The sequence below is a fragment of the Chiloscyllium plagiosum genome, chromosome 2 (genome assembly GCF_004010195.1).
Source record: "Chiloscyllium plagiosum isolate BGI_BamShark_2017 chromosome 2, ASM401019v2, whole genome shotgun sequence".
Taxonomy (NCBI): domain Eukaryota; kingdom Metazoa; phylum Chordata; class Chondrichthyes; order Orectolobiformes; family Hemiscylliidae; genus Chiloscyllium; species Chiloscyllium plagiosum.
The window spans coordinates 128056659-128081288 of NC_057711.1; the positions used below are offsets into that span (position 1 = coordinate 128056659).

The following is a 24630-nucleotide window of genomic DNA, read 5'->3' on the forward strand; positions in this document are numbered from 1 at the left end:
AGCTTATCTATATCCCGTTGTAACCTGCTATATCCTTCCTCACTGTCTACAACTCCTCCGACTTTCGTATCATTCGCAAACTTGCTCACCCAACCTTCTAACCCCTCCTGCAGGTCATTTATAAAAATGACAACAGCAATGGTCCCAAAACAGATCCTTGCGGAACACCGCGAGTGACGGCACTCCAAGATGAACCTTTGCCATCAACTACTACCCTCTGTCTTCTTCCAGCCAGCCAACTCCTAATCCAAACCTCCAACTCACCCTCAATGCCATACCTCCGTATTTTTTGCAGTAGTCTACCATGGGGAGTTCTGGTGCTGTTGATGACCCACAGCACCTCATGGATGCCCAGCCTAGAATTGCGAGATCAGTTTGAAGTCTGTCCCATTTAGCACAGTGATAGTGCCACACAACACAATGGGGGTTATTCTCAATGTGAAGGCTGGACTTCACCTCCACAAGGACAGTGCGATGGTCACTTTTACCAACACTGTCATGGACAGATACATCTGCAGCCGGCAGATTAGTAAGGATGAGGTCAAGTATGCTTTTTCCTCTTGTTGGTTCCTTCATCACCTGCTGCAGACCCAGTCTAGCCATTATATCCTTTAGGACCCAACCAGCTCGGTCAGCAGTGCTGCTACCAAGCCACTCCTGGTGGTGGACAGTGAAATCCCTCACCCAGAGTACATTTTGCACCCTTGCCACCCTCAGTGCTTCCTCCAAGTGTTATTCAACATGGAGGAGTACTGATTCATCGGCCAAAGGGGGAACGGTACGTGGTAACCAGTAAGAGGTTTCCTTGCCCATGTTTAACCTGAAGCCATGAGACATCATGGGGTCTGCAGTTGATGTCAGGCAACTCCCTCCTGACTGTATTCCACTATGCCACCACCACTGCTGGGTCAGTCCTGCTGGTGGGCCAGGACATATCCAGGGATGGTAATGGCGGTGTCTGGGTGTTATCTGTAAAGTATGATTCTGCAAGAATTACTATGTCAGGCTATTGCTTGACTAGTCTGTGAGACAGCTCTCCCAAGTTCGGCACTAGCCCCCAGGTGTTAGTAAGGAGGACTTTGCATGGTTGACAGGGCTTTTTGGGTTTTTGCCATTCAATATAGGATTATGGTTATAGTACCATTAGCAACAGGAAATCTTACACTAACCTTTTGAAGTTTGCAAACCTAATTCATAAGTTTAATGTCATTCATTACAAAATGGATTTTAGACAGTTTGTAACAGTCCATTTAAAGGCATAAAACCGAAGATAAAAGGAGAAAAGTAAAATTGGAGCTATGTCATTATCTGGACACTTTCTAAGGCAGAATGGATGATCCGTGAATTGAACCTTGTTTTTTCCCTCACTTGATTTCATTTCTAATTTTGAAATTTCAACGACTTAGCAACTGGAAGGACTAAATATATCCATGAGCTCATATTTAACTGGGTACTCTCCCACCATAAAAATCACCTTTTAGGTTGAATTTTTGTTGCTTTTTCTGACTCAGGAAGAAATGTGATTTGCCTCTGGAACTAGGGCTGCTGTTTATATTTTTCTAACTTGTGAACACAACAACAAAAAAGGAAGAGTAGCAATGACATTTTTTTGTTAAAAGATCATACCAAAGTTCCGAACAGGGACAATTATCTATTTGTACCATTAATATAAGTTATCTTTGTTCAAACAGTTGCACATACCTGACATGTACCATTCGCACAGATGTCTGCCTCATGTGGACCACATGGTGTTCCATCAAGCACTTTCTCTGAGATCAGCATTGGTTGATCTTTCCCCAGAGGAGAACAAAACAGTGTACAAGGCTTTTCTGAACAGGAAATCAAACAACATGAAACACATCATACATTAGTCTAGTTTCTATCTTACAATCAAACCTTATGTATAGAACTATTTTCTGATCATTCAACTTGACAGTTCTGTGTGTTGGTTTCAATTGAACTCCCAGGATTTACAATATACCTTTACCGATACAAATAATCTCTAAAAAAAATCCATTTTGAAGAAGTGAACATCATTGGAAATTGAAAATTGAATTTCTAAAATGACATTCTTTTTCAAGTCAAGGTAGCAAGAGTTTGTAACTTATTTCTGTAGGGTTGGTATTTCCATAACAGTTGCAAATGAAAGGATTGCACCATTTATTATTAATTCCAGATTTCACAGCTGACCTATTTCAGTCTTGCAAATCTATCTTCAAATGCAAGTGCCACAAGACTGCTTGCATTTGAAGATAGATATAATAAACTGTTAAAAATACTGAGTTCCTAGGCGCCTTTATTGTCTCCTTGGTGAGTTTAAAAGGGCTTTATTGGTTTTGTCGCAATTCCTGTTTCCTCCCCCATTGGCCCTTTCAAAATTCTGAATTGTCTCAGACAGAGTGAAATCCTAAGATCAATTGCTCTCAGCCTCTCCCTTTGCATGAGGTGTGGTGACCCTCAGGTTAAACTATTACCAGTCGTCTCACTCGAAGGAGAAAGCAGCGCTATAGTCTTTGGGACTTGCCCCAGTTTAGCACTATAGGCTGAAATTATGTTCCTGATTCATTGTTGGCATTCGTACATTTTACTTGCAATAATGTGTGCTCCTGGACTCATTTATTGGTTTTTTGCTCCACCTCAATTTTAATGTAATTTATTTATTCCAAGGATGATAAAGAAATATATTGGACATTTTGAGGACAGGATTTCTTTACCAGAGACAGATACTCTGGTGTGGATTCAAGCTTTTCTTAATGACAGGAAAGTTTAAAATTGTGCATTTTCTGATGTGGCAGGAGACCAATAATATCCAGTGGACAGCAGGGACACCTGTCAAGAACAGTCTTTTGATCACAAATGAAACAGAGTTAATGTGATCCAGGTTTGCCAATCTCCCTGTACGTGGTGAGCACTTGAATCTCTGGCATGGAGGAGAATTGTAATTCCACATTGAAATCAGAGATGACTGATGTGGGAAATTGAAATTCATCCTGCTACAGGCTAAATACTTCTTAGATTAAATATTCAAGTTTGTATACATGTACCAAATAGATTCAATAACAGATTCTTTCTCGCTGTTGTTAGACTTCTGAATGGACTCACATTTTAAATTTAAAGTTGATCTTACTCTCTGTGCATCTTCTCTGCAGCCGTAACATTATGTCCTTTGTTCTGTTCTATTACCCTAATGCACTTTGTATGGTATTGATCTACCTGCACTGCAGGCAAAACAAAACTTTTCACTGTACCTAGGTACATGTGACAATAAGTAAATCAAATCAAATCCTATTTGCACATTTGTACAGCATCTAACCACACTACTCAAAAATGTCTCCAAAGGCAATAAGTATAATGAATTTTATGAATGTATTTATACTGACAGAGAAAATTTTGTACTTTTAAAGATTTCACAATTAGCGATGGGGTGAAGTTGACACGATTAGAGTAAGCTGTTGGGTTTGATATTTCAGCAAAAGCTTAAAAGCTGATTTGAATGATTTGATGCAGCTAATGAGTGCAAAAAGTAGGAAATGTAAATCAGTAACAAAACCAGAAATCGGTGGAAAAGGCCAGCATGCCTGACAGCATCAATGGAGAGAAAGCAGAGTTAACTTTGGTCCAGTGACACTTCTTCAGATCTCCAACTTCTACGTCAGAATTCAACATTTCAAAATCAAACAACGCAAAATGAATACAACTTGAGTTCTGAAGAAGTCATTAATTCCAGCTCTCTCTCTCTCTCCACAGACCTGCTGAGTTTTTCAAGCATTTTCTTTTCCTACAGTTCACTTTCAGAAATTGAAATAATATTGTTCCATTTTTCTTTAAGATCTCCAATTTCTTACAATGCAACTAAAACCATAATCAGACGGAGCCCATCAAATACAAAGTATGCTGGCATGTTTTTCTTGGATTTTCTTAAATTAAATTAAATTTTCTGTTGCACTAAAGTATATTGACACTGAAATTAAATATTCTTGTATTTGGATCTGTGCGAACTTCAGAAAATCAATATCAGATAGGTACTTTTCTGTTTTGTGGTCATAACACCAACAATCTGAATACTAAAAATGTAGTAAAATTAATATTTTGGACTAATTTATTTATATGTGCATTGCACCAAAGCATAATCTGGATGGACTTCTAAAATTAACCATCACCTGCAATGTTATTTTTGCATCACTAAACTTTCATGAAACAATTTTGAAGAATGTTTGGAGGTTTCTTAGTCTCAAAAGATACTTGAGAAGTTTTATTGAGGAAACCACTCATTATTGAGCTAATTTGGACTTCTGCTTTGTCAAATACTAATCGTTTAGTATGCAGCATGAATAGACATGTTTAGGCATCAGAACAATCCTTGAATGAGAGTCTTGATCCCTATAAGTTACTCAACAGTAATGCTGATTAGAGAATGGTATTTGCTTCTCAAAAATGCAGAAATGTCATATTATTAAAGCAAGAGTTAGTCCTAGCTGGACTAACTGTCTCAGTAGGAGGGTGTAATACAATACAACGGAAAGGGGGAACCAGTAGATTTACTGTTAATTGACTATAAATTCCAAAAATAAAATAAATCAGTAAAACATTGAAAACAAGTAGCATGATAAAAAAGTGATTATTTTATAATACAATCTGATGAAACAAACAAATATTTTTACGCAACTCAGCTAAATATAAAATAAACATATTTATTTACAATAATTAAAATACAGAAAACACTGAAACAAAGAAGTGGAAAAGGAGAGCTCAAGTTCGGTAGTATGTTAGCATGTTAAAGATGCTAATCTAAACTGTTACTTACTACTGGTGGGGAGACTACATTAAGGGAAGAAAGTCAAATGTCATTCTGAGCTAAAATTGTATATTAATTGGGGTCAAGGTACAGGGTGTACTAAAGATGTGTCTTAGATGTCTTATTTTAAATGAAAGCCTAATTTTTTGACGCATGGCCAAATTTGCAAGTTAGCATGGCTGGCTGGCAGCTTTTCTGCCTGGCTGTCCAAAGCAGGAAATCACAGATGTTAAAGTGAATGGTCAGAATTTTATCAGTGGCATGCTGCAATTTCCTGAAATTGGAAAATCATTCATTAAAATCTCCCTTTAATACCGTTCCAGGTCTTCATCTTCATCTGAAAGACCTACCTAGAAGTGAGAGGCTAGATCTTGAACCCCAATGCAGCAAAATTCAACTCAGCACAATGTTGATGCTGAGTTTAATGGAAACTGACGTCCAAGATATAGCATGCCAGAAAGTATTAGGAACAATTACATGAGTCACATATCCAGTAATTCACATGATATCTGACAATAAATGTGCTTGATCGAGGACAGAATGACAGGATAGATACCAACAGCTGAAGTGACTTGTAATGACGGTTTCACGACCCTCTCTTGCTAACACTGACCTTTGAAGTTCCAACACGGATGGTGTTATGCTGCCAGGTTTTAGGTGCATTCTCTAATGGTTTCAAAGGCTTCTGAATGTCAAAATTATGTAGTAACATTCAATAAGATCATGGCTGATCTTTTCAGCTCCACTTACTTGCCCATTCACCATAACCTTTAATTCCTTTACTATTCAAAAATCTATTTAACTTTGCCTTAAAAACATTCAACATGCAAAGACAGACAGATAGATTTTTGCACAGTAAAGGAATTAAGGGTTATGCTGAGCAGTAAGGCTGATTAAGCCTTCACATTATCGTGGAAGAGGTCGACTATTGCCCTCACACCCTCAGGGACCAACACGTTATTCAAGTGGCCAACTGAGGATCTCTTTGCACTGCTGTTGGAATCTTGTCAGGAATGAGTGGGTTCTCCATTTTCTTTGAACTTACTGGTGAATCCTAGTCACCTCCGTGTGTAGCCCCATTGATTGCTAGGGATTCCGGATTCTGCTTCCCTGATTGGGAGACTGGAGAATGGAATCATTGCACGGCATCCTTACCTTCACCAGTCTGATTGCTAATCCTGTGATTTGGCCAGCAGCAGGATTGGTATCTGTTTTTTCAAAAGGATAGCAGCCAATGAGTTGCCTGATCTGCATAAAATGCAGCCAAGGATTGTACGAATGACCAAGTTGGGGTTGTTCATACACTTTCCAGCAAGTATAACATTTTGCTCTCTGAATGTCTCTTATTCCAAGGCATCCACTGGCGCATTGAAGGGACCCAAATTGCTGTTTTGGGCAAACCAGATGTTTCTATGGAATGAACTCTGTCACTTTAAGTATGTGGTTTTATTTGTTCTTGGCTGCAGTTTTAAAGCAGGACCATACGTTGTGGTTTTTAAGTCATGCCAATGTTCCCAAAAAGTCAGCCTTAGAGTTCATAATATTTTATTTGAAAAAGTCACAAGCTTGATTAAGAATGAAAGATTCCTGTGCTGATTCAAGTGTTTGGCAGTAACTAAGGAGAATAAATTCTCGACACTAGGTACAGATAAGCTTGAGGGACAGAGTTGGATAAGCTCAAAGTGACTGCAGTTGTGTGTAGGAACAGCTTGTTACACATAATGCCCTCAAGACAACAGCTGTGACTTTTCTCCACTTGGAAGAAATGTAAGAATAAATTGGCTTTCCAGAAGAATACATTAGTTTGTTTATAAATAGATGATAGGCATGGTACTATAACCAATGGAAACGTGCAACATTTGGATTCTTTCAGCAGCTGGACAAATCAATTCAACTTTTGATAACTGTGGCTTAAAGCTTCAGGCACAGCAACTTGATTTAACAAGGATCCAATCATTTTTTTTCCCAACATTAAAATATATTCAGTCATTATCCCCAGGGGGGTTTAAGCCTCGAAAAGGTAAGTCATGAGCAGTAGCTTTTTACTGACCCATATAACCAATTATGAGCATAATGTTTATACATAAGAACTAGGAGCAGAAATAGGCTATCCAGCCCTTCAAACCTGCTCCATCATTCAATAAGATCATGGCTGATCTTTCTGTGGACTCAGATCCACTTACCGCGCTCTCGCCGTATCCCTTAATTCCTTTATTGTTCAAAAAATATCTTAGCTTTAAAAACATTTATGGAAGTTGCATCAACTACTTCACTGGGCAGGGAATTCCACAGATTTAAAACTCTCTGGGTGAAGAAATTCCTTCTCAATTCAGTCCTAATTCTGCTCCCTCTAATTTTGAGGCTATGCCCTTTTGTCCCAGTTTCACCTGCCAGTGGAAACATCCTCCAATGACTATAATCCCAGTGTAGACAATCTCTCCTCATAAGGCATCCCCACCCCCATTCACCTATTGTACTCTATGCTACTTTCTCCCCACTCCCACCCTCCTCTCATTTATCCCTCCATCCTGCAGGCACTTTGCCTTTATTCCTGATGAAGGGCTTTTGCCCGAAACGTTGATTTTCCTGCTCCTCGGATGCTGCCTGAACTGTTGTGCTTTTCCAGCATCACTCTAATCGAGAATCTGGTTTCCAGCATTTGCAGTCATTGTTTTTACCCTCTCCTCATAAACAACCCCCTCAACTCCGGAATCAACCTAGTGAACCTCCTCTGCACCCCTCTAGTGCCAGTACATCCTTTCCCAAGAAAGGAGACCAAAACTGCACACAGTACACCAGGTGTGGCCTCACCAGCGCCCTGTACAGCTGCAATAGAACCTCCCTGCTTTTAAACTCAATCCCTTTAGCAAAAAAGGGCAAAATTCCATTTGCCTTCCTAATTACTTGTTGTACCAACAGACCATCTTTCTGTGATTCATGCACAAGGACACCCAGGTCCCTCTGCGCAGCAGCATGCTGCAATTTTTTTTATCATTCAAGTAATAATCCTTTTTACTGATACTCCTACCAAAATGGATGACTTCACATTCATCTACCAGACCTTTGCCCACTGATTTGAAGTATCTGTTCCTCTGCAAAGTTTCCCAGTCCTCTGCACACTTTGCTCTGTCACTCATCTTTGACACACTAGAATAGAGCATAGAACATTCCAGAACAGTACAGGCCCTTCAACCTCAATGTTGCGCCATCCTGTGGAACTAATTCTGAAGCCCATCTAATCTACACTATTCCATTCTCTTCCATATGCCCATCCATGACCATTTAAATGCCCTTAAAGTTGGCGAGTCTATTATTGTTGCAGGCAATGCATTTCACGCTCCTACTACTCCGAGTAACTACCTCTGATATCTGTCCTATATCTATCACCCCTCAATTAAAAGCTATGTCCCCTCGTGCTAGCCATCATCATACTTGGAAAAAGGCTCTCCCTGTCCAACCTATCTAATCCTCTGATTATCTTATGTGTCTCTATTAAGTCACCTCTCAACCTTTTTGTCTCCAACGAAAACAGCCTCAAGTCTCTCAGCCTTTCCTCGAAAGACCTTCCCTCCATACCAGGCAACATCCTAGTAAATCTCCTCTGCACCCTTTCCAAAGCTTCCACATCCTTCCGGTAATGTGGTGACCAGACACTCCAACTGTGGCCGCACCAGAGTTTTGTACAGCTGCAGCATGATCTCATGGTTCTGAAACTGAATCCCTCTACCAAAAAAAAGCTAAAATACTGTACACCTTCTTAACGACCCTATCAACCGGGTGGCAACTTTCAAGGATTTATGTACCTGGACACCAAGACCTCTCTGCTCATCTACACTACCAAGGATCTTACCATTAGCCCAGCACTCTGTATTCCTGTTACTCCGACCAAAGTGAAGTAACTCTCAGTTGTCTGCATTAAACTCCATTTGCCACCTCTCAGCCTAGCTCTACAGCTTATCTATGCCTCTCAGGAACCTACAATATTCTTTGTCACTATCCACAACTTCACCTTAGTGTCTTATAAAAATGACAAATAGTGGACCCAAAACAGATCATTGCGGTACCCCACTAGTAACTGAACTCCAGGATGAATATTTCCCATCAACCACCACCCTCTGTCTTCTTACAGCCAGCCAATTTCTGATCCAAACCGCTAAATCACCCTCAATCCCATGCCTCCATATTTTCTGCAATAGCCTACCGTGGGAAACCTTATTAAACACCTTACAGAAATCCATACACACCACATCAACTGCTTTACCCTCATCCACCTGTTTAGTCACTTTCTCAAAGAACTCAATAAGGTTTCTGAGGCACCATCTACCCTTCCATAATCTATCCATAATCAATGTATTCCTCTCTAGTTGATTATAAATTCTATCTCTTATAACCTTTTCCAACACTTTACCCACAACCGAAGTTGGGCTCACAGGTCTATAATTTCCAGGGTTGCCTCTGCTCCCCTTCTTGGACGAGGGAACATTTGCTATCCTTCAGTCTTCTGGCACTATTCCTGTAGATAATGACGACATAAATGTCAAAGCCAAAGGCTTGGCAATGTCCTCCCTGGCTTTCACTACATGTGGTCCCCAACTCCAAATCATCTATATAAATTATGAATAATTGCAATTCATACACCGATCCCTAAGGCACACCACTTGTCACTGATTGCCAGACAGAATTGTACTCATTTATCCTCACTCTTAACTTCCTGTTAGTCGACCAATCTCTATCCTTGCTAATCCTTTACCCGTAACGCCATGCATCCTTATCTTAAGCTGCAGCCTCATGTGCGGCACCTTGTTGAAGGCTTTTTAGAAATCTAGGTACACTACATCCACTGCGTCCCCATTGTTCACCGTGTTCGTAATACCTTCTCAGAATTGCAAAAGATTTGTTAAGCATGACCTGCCCTTTATGAATCCATGCTGCGTCTGCCCAAGGAGACATTTTCTATCAACTTGCCTCGCTATTTAGAGTCATAGAGATGTACAGCACGGAAACAGACCTGTCGGTCTAACTCGTCCATGCCAACCAGGTATCCCAATCCAATCTAGTCCCATTTGCCAGCAGTTGGCCCCTATCCCGCCAAACCCTTCATATTCATATACCCATCCAAATGCCTTTTAAAAGTTGTCATTGTACCAGCCTCCACCACTTCCTTTGGCAGCTCATTCCATATACGCACCACCCTCTGCATGAAAAAGTTGCCCCTTAGGTCCCTTTTATATCTTTCCACTCTCACCCTAAACCTATGCCCTCTAGTTCTGGACTCCCCCAGCCCAGGGAAAAGACTTTGTCTATTTATTCTATCCATACCCTTCATGATTTTTTTTAAACCTCTATGAGGTCCCTTAGCTTCCGATGCTCCATTTCTTCCTTGATGATACACTTGAGCATCTTCCCCACTACAGAACTGAAGCTAACTGGTCTATAATTCCCACTTTTTGTCTATCTCCCTTTTTAAATAGTGGCATCACATTTGCTGTTTTCCAATCTGCTGAGACTGCCCCAGAGTCCAGCAAAATTTGGGAAATTACCACCAGTGCATAGAACACAGAACATAGAAGAATACAGCGCAGTACAGGCCCTTCGGCCCTCGATGTTGCGCCGATCCAAGCCCACCTAACCTACACTAGCCCACTATCCTCCATATGCCTATCCAATGCCCGCTTAAATGCCCATAAAGAGGGAGAGTCCACCACTGCTACTGGCAGGGCATTCCATGAACTCACGACACGCTGAGTAAAGAATCTACCCCTAACATTCCTCATACGATCTTCCTACCATACCAGGCAACATCCTGGTAAACCTCCTCTGCACCTGTTCCAGTGCCTCCACATCCTTCCTATAGTATGGCGACCAAAACTGCACACAATACTCCAGATGCGGCCGCACCAGAGTCTTATACAACTGCAACATGACCTCAGGACTCCGGAACTCAATTCCTCTACCAATAAAAGCCAGTACGCCATATACCTTCATTACCGCACTTGCTATTTCTCGTGCAATCTCTTTTAGTACCCTGGGATGCATTCCATCAGGGCTCGGAGATTTGTCTATCCTTAGCTCCATTAGCTTGCTCAACATTACGTCTTCCGTGATAATGATTGTTTCCAGGTCCTCACATGCCTTCATCCCTTTGTCAATCATTGGCATGTTATTAGTGTCCTCCACTGTGAAGACTGACACAAATTACCTGTTCAATTCCTTGGCCATTTCATCATATCCTGTAACTAAATGCACCCTCAAATCCTCTAAAGGACCAAGCTCTACTTTAGCCACTCATTTTTGTTTTATATATTTATAGAATATATGTTCTTATTTTCTTATCTAATTGAAACTTTTAAAAAAGCCTGCATGTAATGGTTCGAGTTGAAAAACAATCTATTGCAGCAGTTATAAGAGCTATCTGTTCATATTATCACAAGGACTACCATTTTATCGCTATTAATGGTCAATTGACTACCACAATCTACAATTAGAGTCAAAAAGTGTAGCGCTGGAAAAGCACAGCAGGTCAGGCAGCATTCGAGGTGAAGGAGAGTCAATATTTCGGGCCTAAGACCTACATCAAGTATACAGGGGGAGGGAAGGGGGCTGAGAGATAAATAGGAGGATGGTGCTGGGGGGAAGGCGATAGGTAATTGCAGGTAGTGGGGTGATGGTGATTGGTCAGAAGGTGGAACAGATTGGTGGGAAGGAGGATGGGCAGGTAGGACAGTTCAAGAGAATGGTGCAGAAATGGAGGGTTAGATCAGTGATAAGGTGGGGGGAGTGGAGATGAGGAAACTGCTGATGTTGATGCCATGTGGTTGGAGGGTCCCAAGGTGGAAGATGAGGCATACCTCCTCCAAGCATCGGGTCACTTGGATTTGGCGGTGGAGAAGGCCCAGAACGTGCATGTCATTGGAGGAGTGGGAGGGGGAGTTGAAGTGGTTGGCCACAGGGAGGTGAGGCTGTTGGGTGTACGTGTCCCACATGTTCCCGAGTTCTGCAAGTTGGGGTCCTGTGTCTCCAGCGTAGAAGAGACCACATTGGGAGCAACGGATACAGTAGATGAGGTGTTTGGATGTGCAGGAAAATCTCTGCTGGATGTGGAAGGATCGTTTAGGGCCTTGGATGGATGTGCGGGGGGAGGTGTGGGCACATGTTTTACAATTTTTGCGCTGGCAAGGGAAGGTGCTGGGAGTGAAGGGTGCATGTGGGAAGTCATGGTCAACAATGCCCCCACATGGTCAACAATGCCTTCTGTAAAAACGCTATCACTTACTCCCAATTCCTCCGCCTCCGCATCTGCTCCTAGGAGGCGCAATTCCACTCCAGAACATCCCAGATGGTCTGCTGCTTCAAGGACTGCAATTTCCCCTCCCACGTGGTCAACAATACCCTCCAGCGCATCTCCTTCACTTCCCACATCTCCACCCATGAACCACAATAAGGTTAGAATCTGTCTGGTCCACACTTAACACCCCACCAACCTTCAGATACAATGCATTATCCTTCACTATTTCCACCACCTACAGTCAGACCCCACCAACAGAGATATATTTCCCTCCCCACACCTATCAGCATTCCACAGAGACCATTCCCTCCGTGAAACCTTTGTTATGTCCATGCACACCCACCCCCACCACCAGCTCACCCAACACTCCTGGCAGCTTCCCTCGCCACCACAAGGCATAGAGTCATAGAGATGTACAGCATGGAAAGACCCTTCGGTCCAACCTGTTCATGCCGACCAGATATCCCAACACAATCTAGTCCCACTTGCCAGCACCCGGCCCATATCCCTCCAAACCCTTCCTATTCATATACCCATCCAAATGCATTTTAAATGTTGCAATTGTACCAGCCTCCACCACATCCTCTGGCAGCTCATTCCATACACGCACCACCCTCTGATTGAAAACGTTGCCCCTTAGGTCTCTTTTATATCATTCCCCTCTCACCCTAAACCTATGCCCTCTAGTTCTGGACTCCCCAACCCCAGGGAAAATACTTTGCCCATTTATCCTATCCATGCCCCTCATAATTTTGTAAACATCTATAAGGCCACCCCTCAGCCTCCGACGCTCCAGGGAAAACAGCCCTAGCCTGTTCAGCCTCTCCCTATAGCTCAAATCCTCCAACCCTGGCAAGATCCTTGTAAATCTTTTCTGAACCCTTTCAAGTTTCACACCATCTTTCCAATAGGAAGGAGACCAGAACTGCACACAATATTCCAACAGTGGCCTAACCAATGTCCTGTACAGCCGCAACATGACCTCCCAACTCCTGTACTCAATAACTGACCAATAAATGAAAGCATACCAAATGCCTTCTTCACTATCCTATCTACCTGCGACTCCACTTTCAAGGAGCAAGGCCCCAAAGGATGCTTCCACATTCAGCAGAGATTTTCCTGCACTTCCATCCATCTCATTTGCTGTGTTCATTGTTCCCAATGTGGTCTCTTCTACATTGGGGAGACAGGTTCCACCTTGCGCAACATTTCAGGGAACATGTCTGGGACACGCACCAAACAACTCCACCGCCTTGTGGCTGACTACTTCAACTACCCCTCCCATTCTGCCAAGGACATTCAAGTCCTGGGTCTCCTCCACCGCCAAATATAGGCAACCCGACACCAGGAAGAAGAATGCCTCATTTTCTGTCTCGGCATCAACATTGACTTCATTAGTTTCCTAATCTCCCCACCTCATCCCAGATCCAAACCGCCAACTCGGCACCACCCTCTTGACCTGTCCAAGTCATCCATCTTCCTTCCCACCAATCCGCTCCACCCTCCGCGTCGACCTATCACAATTACCCCAAATCTGTATCTACCAGATTTCCAGTTTGAACTGGTTTTCATAACTTTGTGTGACTTTCATTACAAAGAAAATTGTAACAGACATGCAGACTTTTACTTAACTTCACCATAATGTGTCTTCTAAAGTCTGCTCATGTGAAATATTGTATGAATTTACATGGAAGGTAAAGGGCAAAGGATGGTGGTTGGAGAGAATATGGTTAAACATTAAATCAATATAGAGAATATGTAGGGTCATTGCAGAAGAATGACTCACAAACTTGATTGAGTTTTTTGAAGAAGTAACAAAGAGGATTGATGAGGGCAGAGCAGTAGATGTGATCTATATGGACTTCAGTAAAGCGTTCGACAAGGTTCCCCATGGGATACTGATTAGCAAGGTTAGATCTCATGGAATAAAGGGAGAACTAGCCATTTGGATACAGAACTAGCTCAAAGATAGAAGACAGAGGGTGGTGGTGGAGGGTTGTTTTTCAGACTGGAGGCCTGTGACCAGTGGAGTGCCACAAGGATCGGTGCTGGGTCCTCTACTTCTTGTCATTTACATAAATGATTTGGATGTGAGCATAAGAAGTATAGTTATTAAGTTTGCAGATGACACCAAAATTGGAGATGTAGTGGACAGCGAAGAAGGTTACCTCAGATTGCAACAGGATTCTGGTCTCCTTCGTTTCGGAAAGATGTTGTGAAACTTGAAAGGGTTCAGAAAAGAGTTACAAGGATCTGGCCAAGGTTGGAGGATTTGCACAATGGGGAGAGGCTGATCAGGCTGGGGCTGTTTTCCCTGGAGCATTGGAGGCTGAGGTATAACCTTATAGAGGTTTACAAAATTATGAGGGGATAGGGTAAATGGGCAAAGTATTTTCCCTGGGGTCGGGGAGTCCAGAACTAGAGGGCATAGGTTTCGGGTGAGAGGGGAAAGATATAAAAGAGACCTAAGGGGCAACCTTTTCACACAGAGGGTATTACATGTACGGAATGTGCTGCCAGAGGAAGTGGTGGAGGCTGGTACAAATGCAACATTTAAGAGGCATTTGGATGGGTATATGAATAGGAAGGGTTTGGAGGGATATGGGCCGGGTGCTGGCAAGTGGGACTAGATTGTGTTGGGATATCTGATCAGCATGGACGGGTTGGACTGATGGGTCTGTTTCCAGGCTGTACATCTCTATGACTTTATAAGGCGTGAGGGCTAGCAGGTCTAACATTTAACAAATCAGTTGGGAAAAGGCCCAGAGAAACAAGAGGAGCTTTTTAAACAGACTGTCTTTGTGACTACCTCAATCTGGATTACATATAATGGTCAATTCACCCCTGACTCAGTCAAAATCAACCCATTCTGGTACTGTTTTATGAGGTAAATATGCCAAGCCAGGAATTTTCCAACTTGAGCTACCATCTTGGGAGCAAAATTCTAATCCACTGTAACCTCCAAGATCAATAATTAATTCTCATTCTCATTCTTAGTTTATCTTGAGAAGGAGGTGTAACCTTATGTTTTGAATTCCATGTGATGCAATTACTCTTACTATATGATCAGGTAAGGAGCTCTAGAATATTGATTCTGTGACAATTAAGCAATGCAACATATGTGAGATGGTGTGTGGCTTAGAGTTTCATGCTTATTCTATCCTTATCCTTCCAGGTAATGGAGGTTTGAGGTTTAGACGCTGTTGACAAATAAGCCTTGGTGACTACTTATAGTGTGTTCTGTTTATAGTACATGTTGTATGCAATGACAGGGTGGACATTTTCAACTCTTGGATGGGATATCAATTAGCTGCTTGGAGGTAGATGACATTGTATTACTTCAATGTTAATGAAGCTATACCATGATGAATTAGATTAGATTAGATTAGATTAGATTAGATTACTTACAGTGTGGAAACAGGCCCTTCGGCCCAACAAGTCCACACCGACCCGCCGAAGCGTAACCCACCCATACCCCTACATTTACCCCTTACCTAACACTACGGGCAATTTAGCATGGCCAATTCACCTGACCCGCACATCTTTGGACTGTGGGAGGAAACCGGAGCACCCGGAGGAAACCCACACAGACACGGGGAGAATGTGCAAACTCCACACAGTCAGTCGCCTGAGTCGGGAAATGAACCCGGGTCTCTGGCGCTGTGAGGCAGCAGTGCTAACCACTGTGCCACCGTGCCGCCCACCAATGTTGAGAGTTTAGGAGAATCTGGAGAATTAGCAGTTGAATCAATTGTCGCAGGATACCCAGACAACTGTAATCCAGTAATTATAACGTGTCTATGTCTGAGCCAAATACATTTCTGGTCAACAGTGAATTCTAAGTTCTTGACATTTGGGGATTTGAGAACAGCAATACCTTTCCATATCAAGGGGATGTCATGTTGGAGATAATTATTACCCATTGCTAGTGTGGATTTATTTGCCATTTTTATTCAAGCCTGGATGTTGTCCAGAATTTGGATCATGGATTGCTTCATTTTGTGAATGGAACTGAATGTTTCCACCTTTATAACAAAAGGAAATTCACAAATAATGCGTCTGAACATGGGAGGGCATCAGACTTTACCCTGTGTGTCACCTTCTTGGCTCCACATCTGTTTCTCATTTTTGTTTCACCTCTACTGGTGCAGACAATGCTGCAATTGAAGTCATGTTTTCTATAGAGTGTGCAACAGTGCATTAATTTATGCATTAATATTAAGAAACAAATCAGTTTACCAATTACCTGCTGCTTTTGTAAGATCAGATTATGGATTCTATAAAGTTATAGAGATCTATTGCACACAAACAGGCTCTTCGGTCTAACTCGTCCATGCCAACCAGATATCCTAAATTAATTTAGTCCCATTTGCCAGCATTTGCCCCATATAGAGTCATAGACTCAAAGATCCTATCCTTCCCTCCCCATCAAGATAAACTACCAATGTTTATTGATAATGATCCATTACTAAAATTCAAACCTTTTAATCATTTCACTTCTTTCTAAAATATACCAGTTTAATCCAGAACCAGGTGTTTAAATCAAGAAAAAGAATCTATAAGTACTCTAGTTTAAAAAAGACATGATTCATATAGATGAATGTAATAATAAACGATTACCCCACTGTTAGCATAATTGTTTTAACATCAAGACTATGACAAGTGCAACGCAATGAATGGACGAATTGGCAGGTTTATGGTATTTCTGCAGAATGTGCCATATCAGAACCTAGCATTCACTACTGCCAGCAGCTTCAAGAGTTAAATCCTGCCCAAAGCCTGTATTAAGAAAATTAAAACTGGGACCAATTTAAATTGTAACACAAATGGAAAAGCATGTAATATTTCTAATGCATAAGTACAAAAGAAACACCAGTTGATTTATCATTAACAGTAACAAGAGTAACAGTACTCACTGTTTGTTCAAATGGACAATAACTTCCAGAATACCCAGATCTACAGTTAAACATGAGTTCTAAGAGTGGCAAAAACCTGTGCTATAACAGTATCTTACCTAAGGATGTGGGTTGATGATACTTACCCTGCAGTTATCCGCAAAACAGAGCAGAAAAAGATAAGGCTGTGTGTTTCAGAACTAATAAAATCAGACTCGAACCATTCACTGCAGATACTGCCAGGCTGATTTGTGCTTTTATTTTCAATTTGAAATGCATCTTCAAAGTAATTTTTAAAAATTCACTCAGAGAAGAGGGTGTTGCTGGCTGGCCCAACATTTGCTGTCTGCCTCGAATTATCCTTGAGAACGGAGTGAGGAGCTACCTTCTAGAACTATGCAACACATTTGTTGTAGGTGGACCCACAATGATTAGGGAGGAGTTTCAGAATTCTGACTGAGCAAAACTGAATGAAAAGTGACATATGTCAATGGTGTTACCATCACTGAATCTCCTGTTACCAACATCCTGGGGATTACCATTGACCAGAAACTGAACTGGACTTATCATATAAATACAGTGGCTACAAGAGCAGATCAGTGACTAAGAATATTGCAGTGAGTTCCTCACCCCCTCATTCCCCAAAGCCTATCCACTATTGACAAGGCACAAGTCAGGAGTGTGATGGGATACTCCCCTCTTGTCTGGTTGGGTACAGCTCCAACAGCACTCGAGAAGCTTGACACCATCCAGGACAAAGTAGCTGCTTGATTGTTTGTGGATATGGTGTCAGTTACAGGTGGTGATGTTCCCAGCCATCTGCTGCCTTTGTCCTTCTTCATAGCAGTGATCATGGGTTTGGAGGGAGCTAAGGAATGTTTGTGAGTTCCTGCAATGAATCTTGTAGATGGCACACACTGCTGTTAGTGAGAGTAATCGGCATGATGACTATAAATAGTAGAGAGTTTTCCTCTGATTCCTACTGGCTTCAGTTTTGGTAAGGCTCCTTGATGCCACACTTGGTTGAAAGCAGCCTTCATGGCTGGACTTCATCTCTTTTGTCCATGTTTGAACCAAGGCTGTAATAAGGTCTGGAGCTGAGTGGTCTGGGGGAACCCAAACTGAGTGTCACTGAGCAGGTTATTACTGAGCAGGTTGATAGCACTGTTGATGACCCTCTCTATGGTTGATGACCCATCTTAATGATGACAGAGAGTAGACAGATGATGTGGTGATTATCCAAGTTGGATTGAAGCCGAATGTCTTCTGTTTTAATTCAACGCGATCCTCAAACCAACTCACTCTGCAGTTTAAACTCATTCCTCTTTTTCCAGACATTCTCAACAGCTAACAATTACATGCAGGTTTGCACCATCCCAGACTCGTGTCTGGATAGTCATCCTTCATAATGGTTGTTCTTCCTTCTACTTCAGAGAATTCATTTCTCATACTCACAACTTTCTGCATTCTCTTCCTGATTGAGTTAGCACAGAACTCCAGGGAGAGGAAGTGAAGTTGGAACAGGATAGAATATGTAAGGATGTTTTCACCTTGATGGCCCCTGGCAGTGGACACCCATTTGATACTCGATGGGAGTCTAAGTTCTGGAACCTGAAGATTTCAGTAACAATTTGCCATGAAAGCTTAAGTCATGAGATATTGATGCTCACACATTGAGGGTGTGGATCCTGGACTATGAGATCCCATGTTGGAAGTCTCCCATTCTTTAAGGTGGATCTCTTATGTTGATCTCTCTGTAACTGCAGTGGCATGATTTTGAGGAGACAGCAGCTGGAGTATCTGCTTGTATTCTTCACGGCTCCAAGGTAGAGCTGCATAAGCTGCTTTCAATTCTCATTAAAGACTGACACAAGGTAAGTGTGGATCAAGGTAGGTGACCAGACTTTCAGGGAAATGGAGATAACCTCGCAGGAGAATTGCTATGAAAACCAGTCTGCAATCCTGTGGTTATTCAGTTTCACAATAGATGTACTCTCTACTCTACTCTCACCTTGTTCACCCTGGAATTTCTTGGAAAATCCATTCACAGCTGTTCAAGCCAGAATGCTGCTTTAAATCCTGAGTTAAATAGTGATTTAAATATTGAAATTACTTACCTGCCAACTCCATGAGCCCTGTTCATCTGCACATCCAGTCAGCTTAAACTCAGAGCTGGAATGATCATGAAATGTTTACAACCCAGTATCATATTTAGACTTTTAACTTCACACACCCCACTTGGCTAGTAAAATGCTGGCCTCTGTGGTTAAGTGAGGAGTCTTCAATGTAATTGATTAAAGAGATTCATGGTTGCTTTCCCTGCCTACCCTCTCCATTGGTACATCGTACAGGATGCTACATAGGATTAAACGGCAAACCTACCCACAAAAAAATTATATATGCAGCTGAATAATGGGGAACACAGCAACATTGCCACCCACTGCAAAATCTGAAAAATGTGTTGCTGGAAAAGCGCAGCAGGTCAGGCAGCATCCAAGGAGCAGGAGAATCGATGTTTCGGGCATAAGCCCTTCTTCAGGAATTTATGCCTGAAACGTCGATTCTCCTGCTCCTTGGATGCTGCCTGACCTGCTGCGCTTTTCCAGCAACACATTTTTCAGCTCTGATCTCCAGCATCTGCAGTCCTCACTTTCTCCCACAGCAAAATCTGAGTCAATATGTTCTTCTTTTCTTCAAAATATATCAAAGCAATGAGCATCCTAACTTTTGGATAGCGTAAAGATATTCTGGCATCTAACATTTCTTTTGAAGTCCAACTACTTCAGCAGGAAGAAAAAATTCTAATGTTATACATTCTAATCTTCTCAAATATTTTATTCAAGTATTATGATATAAGACCTGTTCCACAGAAGAACATTTATCCTTGTAATAGACATTGTAAGACTAACACTTTGGCTATATTCTGTCACATCAAATACAGTCTGTGGTTAATGACTTTCCAAGCCTGACTGGCTGAATGAGAGCCAAGAGAAAAGGGCTTTTATTATTCTAAAGGAAAGTACTGTGTGTTGGTGAATTGTTCAAGGTAACAGTTGTATTCTGATAGGTCATTCTCTACCAGTGTAATGTATTCGAGAGTCAATGATGTAAAGGAGAATACAATTTCACAGAGCTTTCCAAAGGAATGCAGCCATCTTCATTTAGATTACAACATAATTATTTTGTTTTGAACACAGAGAATTATACCTTGTCAACCGTGATAAAGCAATGAAAGGACAGGGCATGAAATTCTTAATATGTGCGTCTTGGAAACTTCATTACTGACATTATGATACAGCTTGCGTCAACTGCCCCAAACTCAACACGGCAAAACCAGTTTGCCATATTTTGGCAAAATTTCAATATTTTAACTTATGTTCACACCAAGCTGGATTTCCGTGTAATTTTCAGTTGTGTTTACTAATTTTACAGAAAGTAGTGTGATGCCTGTTTGAACAACTCTCTCCAGATCACCATATGAGAATGTGAACTGTATTCTTACCATTCTCAGAATTAGGTTAAATAATCCTCAACTAGAATGACATATTTATTAATTTTACAATTGCCAACTGGAATAAAAGGGTCAACAGTTAGCCACATGTTTACATCAAAATCACAATCAGTGTCATTGAGAAGACAAATCTATCAAATTATGTACTGTTTCAAATTAAATATTATTCTAAATGTTACTTGTGTTCTGCAGTTCCTGTCTTCATAAAACTTTTCATGTCAATGATAACAATGGAAAGTGCCTATGTAAATGTTTATAGTGGAAATCTATATGTAAACACAAGATCATAATAACATAAAGTATAGCAGCAGAATTAGGCCATTTGGCCCATCGTGTCTGCTCTACCACTTGATCAAGATTGATATGTTTCTCAACTCCATTCCCCTGCCTTTTCCCCGTAACCCTTGATCCCATTACTATTCAAGAACCTAAGCTTCTCTGTCTTAAATATACTCAATGACTTGGCATCCATAGCCTTCTGCAGCAATGAGTTCCACATGTTAAATTTGCGCATGCCTAAAAAGCTGATAGCAAACAATTGACTGTCACAATGCAGTTCTAGGAATCCAGTCACTAGACAGCACATCTGTTCTACCATTCAGTTTCCCACACAATAATAGGTGCTTGTGATCCTCTGTTCACAACTTCATGTATGCTCTAGCTCCACTGATACTCATGATTTAACCCATACTACTACACATTTTTCAATCTTTCTGCCTAGCTAATGGCTGGATGCATTCCAAATGGCTACGTCTGGTCTCAATCACTAATTTCACACCTCTGTCCCATGGCTATGAAATATTTGAGGTGCGCTGAATTCTGGAAAAGCTCAGACCACGAGGTTATATGGTGCAAAGGAAACATCATCAATGTCCCAGCTCATATGGCTCTCTGTTGACCTTTTGCATTCTCCTTTTAGAAACATTGGTTCTCGTCCTGTTTGCCACCATTAATGCTTCTCAGCTTTATCAGGAATGGAAAAATGTTTGTGTTTAACTGGCCCACGCTAACATCTATTTCTGCCGTGTTTTGCCATGTCTTTCGTTTTCTGGTGTTTCTGCTTCCACAAGGTTCTTCCTGAATCTGATTCCATATCCATGTGTATTATAATGTTCTAGTACAACTTTTCATTTCACCAAGTTCATTAAACAAAGGCCTCCCTGCAGTTTCTGCCTGCCACTCTCAAGTATTTGTGCCTTCCTATGGCTCCTTCAATTGATTGTAGCAGTTGTATTTTATAAAATATCAGTCATTTTAACGCACCATGAGTGATTATGCAAAAATCCAAAATGTATCGTTACAATTATTATATTCTGTCAACTGCCAATTTCCCTTGAAGAAATGCCAAGGAGCAAAAAATAATCCTTTATATACAATATGGAAATTGTTTAAGATGTGCACTTTCTATTCACAGTTCTTATTTCTTGCTGTCAAGATATTGAATTTTTTTTGTTAGAATTTAGCACTGAGTTGGTAAGACACAATTTTCAGGCACCATATTTGTGGCTGTACTCATGTGCATGCGGTGAATCACTGCTGGAAAAAACATATAGCAGGTGGTGTATAACATGGAAAGCTGATTTGACACCAATGTTGCCTTTTTGGAGCTAAACACTTTTATTAACATCTTCTGTTAACCTCAGAGACCAGAACATGCATTTAGCAAGTTTACCATCTCATCACCACCTTCTCAAGGGCAACTGGAGATGAGCAATAATTGCTGACCCATCCTGGGAATGAGTCACTCTGCCACTGGCATGATTTAAAGGAATCATTAATGTCTTAAAAGTATATTGCTGGTTGATTTTTTTCAGCTGTTGCTAAACTTTATAAATGTTTCGTGCTTCTTATATTTGCTTCAAATTGCAAAGGTAAATGGAGGTGCGATGCAGGTACTGAAGGACCTCTGGCTGACTTCATGGCTTTTGCAAAAACAAGAGACTCCCTAAACATTGTGCATGAGCCACATTTCCCTTGGAATAAACCATGTCATGGAAAATAAACAGAGGAGACATGGAGCAGGGCAAGCTGCAATAAGAGAGAGAGAGAGAGAGAGCAGGAAGTGAAGAACAGTCAGTGGGTGGCAATGTCAACCTCGGATGCTTGGAGAACAAGTTTCTTATCTGAATGCCAGTGAACAGCAATGTGTCAACCTTTATTAACAGACAATCAATTCTTCAATGTATAATTTCAGTTACATCGCACTGCAAATTTTTGCTATAAATTCTGTGTTACGACCAAGCCCTCCACAATCACCTGATGAAGGAGTGTCGCTCCGAAAGCTGGTGTGCTTCCAATTAAACCTGTTTGACTATAACCTGGTGTTGTGTGATTTTTAACTTTGTACACCCCAGTCCAACACCGGCATCTCCAAATCATGACTACTATCGACACCACTAACTGCCGGCTTAAAGTGGAGAGGATCTCCAAGAAGATCGCACATATCAACACAGACATCAAGTTTCTACAGGAATGCAGGCAAGCAGGAAAGATCCCGAAAGGATTACGGATCACGAACCCACTTAGGTCGACCTACAACACAGATTACGCAGATAGACTTTATAACCGCACCTCTCGTAAACTCCTCAATCATCTCGTGCACCAACTCTACAGCAGGCGCCACAACCTTGAAATTCAGATGGAGTCCACACCCACAGCCTGCACTCAGGATACATCAGTACAATTACGTGACATTGCCAAACAGACAAGGCGACAAAACTACACCACGTACATGCACGCCAAGAACAAAAAACTGGAGAAGCTTGGCATTCTCACCGGTAATAGCAAAGCCTGCCCTGGAACCACAGTAGACAACATTATCATTGCGGGGAAGTCTATTGTCAACTTATCGGACCACACCCTTCGACCGGAAGAGACTGAAGTCCTGAGTAGGGGTCTCAACTCCTGCCCCACCACCAAAATGGACCCGTTGGTTCTGGCAGCAGACACAGAGGAGTTCATCAGATGAATGAGACTCCAGGAATTCTTTCAAGGTGCTGGCAGTGATCCCACTGAGCCCACTGATGAACTGGAACAGTCATCACAGGGATCTGTAGAGGAGCGACCAAAGAAGGTGTCAACATGGACCCCACCGGAGGGCCGCTGCCCTGGGCTTGACATGTTTGCTCAAACCATCAGTAAATATATAAATGCCAGATTCATCAGCCACACCCATAAGGTAGAGCAAAACATCACCCGTTCCCAACGCAGTGCCATCCAGGCTCTCATAACCAATCACAACATTGTCATTAAACCAGCAGATAAAGGAGGAGACGTTGTCATTCAGAATAGAACAGATTACTGCAAGGAAGTGTACCGACAACTGAACAAACAGGAACACTACAGGCAACAACCAGCTGATCCAACCAAAGAACATATCCGAGAATTGAACACACTGATCAGAACTTTGGTTCCAGTCCTTCAGAGCTCCCTACGTGCTCTCATCCCACGTACTTCTCGTGTAGGCGACTTCTACTGCCTTCCAAAGGTACACAAAGCCAACACACCGGGACGTCCCATCGTGTCAGGAAATGGGATCCTATGTGAGAATCTCTCTGGCTATGTGGAATGCATCTTGAAACCTATTGTACAGGGGGTCCCCAGCTTCTGTCGTGACACTACGGATTTCTTACAGAAACTCAGCACCCACGGACCAGTCGAACCAGGAACATTCGTCACAATGGATGTTTCCGCACTCTACACCAGCAACCCCCACAATGATGGCATCACGGCAACACCCTCGGTACTCAACACCAACAACTGCCAGTCTCCAAACACCATCCTACAACTCATCCGCTGTATCCTCGATCATAACGTCTTCACCTTTGACAACCAATTCTTCATCCAGACACACGGAACAGCCATAGGGACCAAATTTGCACCCCAATATGCCAACATTTTTATGCACAGGTTCGAACAAGATTTCTTCTCTCTGCAGGATCTCCAACCATCATTGTACACCAGGTACATTGATGACATTTTCTTCCTCTGAACCCATGGCGAGGAGTCACTGATCAAACTACACAGTGACATCAACAAGTTTCATCCCACCATCAAACTCACCATGGACTACTCTCGACTGTCTGTCTCATTCTTGGACACATGCATCTCCATCAAGGACGGACACCTCAGCACCACACTCTAC

At 41.9% G+C, this 24630-nt stretch overlaps 1 protein-coding gene across 2 annotated transcripts in view; it reads right to left on the reverse strand.

Moving 5' to 3' along the window:
• The window catches only part of LOC122563838 (A disintegrin and metalloproteinase with thrombospondin motifs 19-like), a 526911-nt gene that overhangs the window by 195999 nt on the left and 306282 nt on the right, over window positions 1-24630 (reverse strand). For both annotated transcript variants that reach the window (XM_043718038.1, XM_043718033.1), the window contains exon 13: window positions 1702-1829. In XM_043718038.1, coding sequence (XP_043573973.1) covers window positions 1702-1829 — 128 coding nt within the window. The remainder of the gene's footprint in view (window positions 1-1701; window positions 1830-24630) is intronic.